The sequence below is a fragment of the Lepus europaeus genome, chromosome 7 (assembly GCF_033115175.1).
Source record: "Lepus europaeus isolate LE1 chromosome 7, mLepTim1.pri, whole genome shotgun sequence".
Taxonomy (NCBI): Eukaryota; Metazoa; Chordata; class Mammalia; order Lagomorpha; family Leporidae; genus Lepus; species Lepus europaeus.
This window is the reverse complement of record NC_084833.1, coordinates 5,067,068-5,073,067: the sequence shown is the minus strand read 5'-3', so window position 1 is coordinate 5,073,067 and position 6,000 is coordinate 5,067,068. Positions and strand designations below refer to the sequence as shown.

Sequence of the window (6,000 nt, the reverse complement as noted above, 5' to 3'; positions counted from 1 at the left end):
AATGAAAGCTACCTTTCTGCAACTGGTCTACCTGTGAGCAGCTGCGCTGGGCAGCAGGGCAGAGCGCAGACTCGTTCCAGCCGTGACTCAGAGCTCAGTAGACAGTGCTTAGGAGCGGCACCCGGCTTGTACGCTGAGCAGGCACTCTGCCAGCTCCCCAGTCGGTCCTGTCCAACCCTGGCTTCTTGAAGTGGAAGAATTTTCCCTGAAGGAAAGCAGCCGACACCCGGTCCCACCCTTCTCCTTGGGCAGCTCTCTGCCAGGTAGGCCTCTCCCAGCGGGGTTTTCTTGTGACTGCCAGGTCACCAGCAGTTATGGGCTTAACCTGGGCCCCAAACCTGGAGCCTGCAGAATTACCCTCCTTCCAGCTGGGAACTCTCTTGGAAGACCCGAGTTTCTCCCGACAGTGGGAACCCTAGAAAAGCCAGCTCCTGCCTTGGGACATTTAGGGCAGAGCCACACGTGGGGAGGCCGCGCACTCCCCCGTGGGGTGGGAGTGGGAGGGAGGACACGCTGGGACCGCTGGATTAGGCTGGGGAGAGGCTTGGGACCGGTTGCCTGGTAAAGTTCAGGGTGTCCAGCTTTGAATTTCAGATGAACGAATACTTTTTGAAGTCTATGTTCCAAATATTGCATGAGATGTATACTTAAATAAACTCATTTGAAATTCAATTTTAGCTGGCAGCCCTGTATTTTTCTTTGCTAACTCTGGGAACCAGCGGTCGGGGTCCCCCGCACGAGGTGAGGACGGCCAGGGATCAAACCCAGTAGCCTCTCCGGGCCGGGAGAAGGGGCCTCGAAAGCGCCGAGGGCTATCGGAGCGCTCTCAAAAGCGCTAAAGGTCTCGTTTCGCCGAGACCGTGGGAAAGTGTCTTCGGGAGGAGGGCGGAGTCGTGTCCTGGCCCCGCTCCGGCTCGCCTCCAGCCGTGGCCGCCGCCCACCGGCCGCCCCCGGCCCTGCCGCCCGCCCACGCGAGGCAGCCGCGGCCAGCGGCTCCGGGCCGCGGGGCGGGGCGTGTGCGCAGGCGCGGCGGGCCGGTGGGCGGGGCGCGGGCGGGCCGGTGGGCGGGGCGCGGGCGGGCGGGAAGGATCGGGCTCGCGCGGCCGGGCGTGGGCGCCGTCTGAGGTCGACGCCGCCTGGCCTCTGTGGAGTGGGCGTCGCGCAGCTGGCAATGGAGGGAGCGGCGGTGGCCGTCTGCGAGGTGATGCCGCGACGCAGGGGCAGAGGCGTTGCCTGAGGTGGCAGAGGCAGGTTGGGGAGTGCGTGTGAGGAGCCGCGGCGGCCGCGGCGTGGTTGAGGAGATTGGCCCCCACGTGAAGGGGCCGCGCACCCCAGTTTCTAGCTGCGGGCGGTGTCGGCCGGACACCAGCGGGGGCACAGGCGGCCTCGGGGCGGGGGGCCTGGCTTGCTTCCCTGGAGTTTTCCTCACACCCCATGGCGGGAGAGGAAGTGGAAAGAAGACGGGCAACTCGGGGCGGGGCGGGGCGCGAACCGGGGAAGCAGCCCCGGAGGGACCGGGTAGTGCCCAGGGGCGCCAGGGGAGCAGCCCTGGGCGTGGCGGGGCGGCTCTCGCCTGAGCACCTGCGCCCGCCGGCTCCACCACGTGCGCCCGCTCCGCTGCCCGATGGGACGCTTACTGCGGGCCCTGGGGGGATTGCAGGGCCAGTAAAATAGGGGCTCTGGGAGGGGTCCAGCCCCCCTGCCTTCTTTGCCGTCACCACAGGAAGCTGGAAGGTTTGAATTTACTGCTGACAGAAACGGATGGCGCAGAAAACGCTGACTCACGGGCCACTGTTCCTTTCCCAGCTGTTGTCTTATGGATAAAGACATATGGGACAATCTTAGCAGAGGGTGCGCAGAAGTCGGGGGCTGTGAGGCTGCAAATGTGCCCACGAGCCCTCCGGATGAGCTCGGGTACACGGGTGAGGATCGTAGTTACCAAGTTCTCTTGCCCGGAACTCCCTCCCTTTAAAAAAAGGGGATAGTAATTTTCCTTGTGGCGTACTGGGTGGAAGTGAGAGTCTGCTTTCACAAACAGAGGTGGAAATTAAATAGAATATATTTTATTTGGATTTGCCTCATCAAGATTGAATGTTTTTGGGGCTGGCGCTGTGGTTCAGCGGTTTAAAGCCCTGGCATAGAGCGCCGGCATCCCATATGGGCACCGGTTTGAGTCCTGGCTGCCCCTCTTCTGATCCAGCTCTCTGCTACGGCCTTGGAAAGCAGAAGATGGCCCAAGTCCTTGGGCCCCTGCACCCGCGTGGGAGACCCTGAAGAAGCTCCTGGCTCCTGGCTTTGGATGGGCACAGCTCCGGCCGTAGCAGCCATCTGGGGAGTGAACCAGCGGATGGAAGACCTCTCTCTCTGCCTCTACCTCTATCTGTAACTCTGTCTTTCAAATAAATAAAAAATTAAAATAAAATAAAAAATTGAATGTTTTATTCAGACATTTTGTAGTCCTGTTCGACCTAAACTAGTGTGTGCAGATGAACTTACTAGAAATATTAATATTATGAGGCATTTACTATATGCCAGGCATTGTGTGAAGCATTTTGCACATATTATTTACTTTTGGAATCAGCCGTATGTGATAAGATTGTTTCCATTTATATAGAGAAACCTAAAGTAGAGAGGCTAAGTAGTTTGCCCAAGGTAACATGCTAGAATTCGGCACATCAAGGATTCAAATCCAGACATTTGTCTCTTCTACTCTTAAGTAATATCTTTTTTTTAAAAATAATTATTTATTTGAGAGGTAGTAAAGAGGACATTGATCTACTGGTTAACTCCCCAAATGCTCCTAATGTGGCTGAGCTGGAACTGAAGCAGGGGACTCAATCTGGATACCCGTGTAGGTGACAGGAACCTAATTACATTATCACTGTTTTCTAAGGTCTGCATTAGCAGGAACTGAAGCCTGAAGTTGAACCCAAGCACTTAGATTTGAGATGCAGGTATCCCAACTGGTGTGTTAACCATGAGGCTAAATGCCTTCCTCTTAAATAGTATTCTGACCCTTGAAAATGTTGATTTAATGAAAGGTAAAGATGATTCATAACCAAATGTCACTCTTATTCGTAGTCTTCATGTTGGCTTGAATTTGGAGGAAAAAAAGGAAATAAAAACAAACGCCCACTTAATTTTTCCCTAATTAATGTTTGCGGATGAACTTGTCTTCTAAATAAAGCAATTTATTGTCTCAATTGCCTGTTTTACTGGACATTATGTTGAATTTCACCATCTCATTCCTTATGTCACTCTACTAGCTATTTCTTCTGTTTAGTCATAGTGCTTAGCTCTGAACAAATGTAAACCTGACATTTTAGAAACAGGAATACAATTTTTTTGGGGAAATAAGGGTTATTTAACTGTATTATGCAAATTTATTGTTACCATGTTTTCTAAAGAAGATTATGTTTTCTTTGAATTGTGCTCTTTTCAGATTTTGAAATACTTAATAATTCACTGGACGTGTGAAACAGGAGTTTCAAAGGGAACACTGCTAGAAGGGCAGCTAATGATTTCCATAGAAACATTAAATTCCAAGCCCCAGGCAAACGCTCTTCGCTGTGTAACAACTAGTAAGTAGAGGAAGAAAGATGATTGATTTTTAATCTTTACTTTGTCATAATTTATGTTGTAGTGTATTTAAAAATTTAGTTGTATTCTTTCATCATGCAACCAAACAACACACATGATTATGTAATAAGTATCTGGTGATAGATATACAAATGCGTCATTTAGACAAGGTGAGTAGAATGACATCTCAAGATTATTTATTAGTTTAAAATTGCTAAGGAACAGTCTCACTTTTGCTGTTGGTTTTATTATTTTTTCATGATTTATTTATTTATTTGTAAGGCAGTTACAGAGAGGCAGAGAGAGAGAGGTCTTCCATCCTCTGGTTCATTGCCCAAATGGCTACAACAGCTGAAGCCAGGAGCCAGGACTTTCTCCAGGTCTCCCATGAGGGTGCAGGGGCCCAAGCACTTGGGCCATCTTCTGCTGCTTTCCCAGGCCATAGCAGTGAGCTGGATCAGAAGAGGAGCAGCCAGGTCACGAACCCATGACCATATGGGATGCTGGCACTGCAGGTGGTGGCTTTATCTGCTAGGCCACAGCACCGGTCCCATGCTGTTGGTTTTAAGCTACTCTTTCACAGTAAAATTTATGTTACATTGAGTTTTTTTTTTTTAAAGGTTTATTTATTTAAGGCAGAGTTACAGAGAAGCAGATGCAGAGAGAGAGATAGAGGTCTTCCATCTGCTAGTTCACTCCCCAAACGGCTGCAACAGCTGGAGCTGTGCCAATCTGAAGTCAGGAGCCAGGAGCCTCCTCCCGGTCTCCCAAGGGGGTGCAGGGGCCCAAGCACTTGGGCCATCCTCCACTGCTTTCCCAGGCCATAGCAGAGAGCTGGATTGGAAGTGGAGTAGCTGGGACTCGAAACAGTGCCCACGTGGAATGTGGCTTTACCTGCTATGCCACATCGCTGGCCCCACATTGAGTTTTATGTACATTTTCTTTTATGTCTAGACTTTGGCAATTGCAAAATAACTTGAAAAAGGGAAAATTCTGAATGGTTCATACTCTGATAATCCTGACCTGCAGTTAGTTTGAAAATCTCTCTTCTGCTTGGCTCTCATTCTTTTACTCTTGCTTCTTCTCTTGAGGGAAAGCTGATGCCTTGAATAGTTCTAAAATAACTAATTTTCTTGAGCTTATACAGTACTAGCTTTTTTGTTTGTGTGTGTGTGTACATGCGTGAGTAGGTGTTTTTGAAGGATCCTTTGAAGTGAAGGTTGTCCCACCAGACTAAGAGGGACCCAGATGAGATCAGATAGTACACAAGACATTTGCTTACCCGAACTAGAAATGACCTCTTTTCTCTTTGTGCATTTGGTATTAAACATTCTCAAGAGAACGCTATTACTTTGCATGAACTCTACTCTGACTAGGCAGAGTTCCCACCATTTATGAGAGAGCTGCTTGGCTACCTGACTAGAATGATGACTGGTCTGTATGTGGCTGAATTAGCTTGTGCATTGAGTCTGGTCTAGTAAACTATGGCTAAGGTAATAGGGTTGATTTGACTCAAAGCAAAGTACTTGAGCCAAAACAGCTTTTGGCAAAAAATTCGATTTCACAGGCATTTTGAGTCTTGGTCAGCATTAGGGAGCACTTCTTATTGTCTCTGATCTTTATGTAATTAGAATTTTTTGACAGGAATAAAGATGATTCATTCTTGACTTAAAATATACAGAAACGGACTGGTGTAGTGGGTAAAGCCACTGCCTGCAGTGCCAGCATCCCATATGGGCACCAGTTCGAGTCCCGGCTGCTCCTCTTCCAATCGAGCTCTCTGCTATGGCCTGGGAAAGCAGTAGAAGATGGCCAAAGTCCTTGGGCCTCTGTACCACATGGGAAACCTGGAAGAGGCTCCTGGCTTCGGACTGGCACACCTCCAGCGGTTATGGAGCTGAAGCAGCGGATGGAAGACCTCTCTCTCTCTGTGCCTCTCCTCTTTCTGTGTAACTCTGACTTTCAAGTAAATAAATAAATCTTTTAAAAAAACATACAGAAGCATGAAGAGTGAGACTTTCTAGTTATATTCTTCTAGATTTTATGCATATATTCATAGTTACACTGATTTTATGATAGAATTATACTATACATATAACTATTCCACATATTTAAATATAAATTTATTTATTTGAAAGAGTGACAGAGAGGCTGGGACGAGAGATTGTGAGGAGAGAGAGAAAAAGAGAGATGCTCTGTTTCTTCACTCCCCAGATGTCTGCAACAGCCAAGACTGTGCCAGGCTGCAGTCAGGAGCCAGGAACTCCATTCAGGTCTCCCAAGTGGGTGCCAGGTACTCGAGTATTTGAGCCATCAGCTGCTGCTTCCCAGGCACATCAACAGGCCACCTGTATTGGAAGTGGAATAGCTGGGACTTGAACTGATACTGTTATGGGATGTGGGCATCCCAAGCAGCAGCTT

At 49.1% G+C, this 6,000-nt stretch overlaps 1 protein-coding gene across 1 annotated transcript in view; it reads left to right on the top strand.

The window, feature by feature from the left end:
* Positions 1-1,170: 1,170 nt before the first annotated feature.
* The window catches only part of TOP6BL (TOP6B like initiator of meiotic double strand breaks), a 96,536-nt gene continuing 91,706 nt past the window's right edge, over positions 1,171-6,000 (top strand). The window contains exons 1-2 of the mRNA XM_062195966.1: positions 1,171-1,201; positions 3,443-3,581. Coding sequence (XP_062051950.1) covers positions 1,172-1,201; positions 3,443-3,581 — 169 coding nt within the window. The 5' untranslated portion in view covers position 1,171. The remainder of the gene's footprint in view (positions 1,202-3,442; positions 3,582-6,000) is intronic.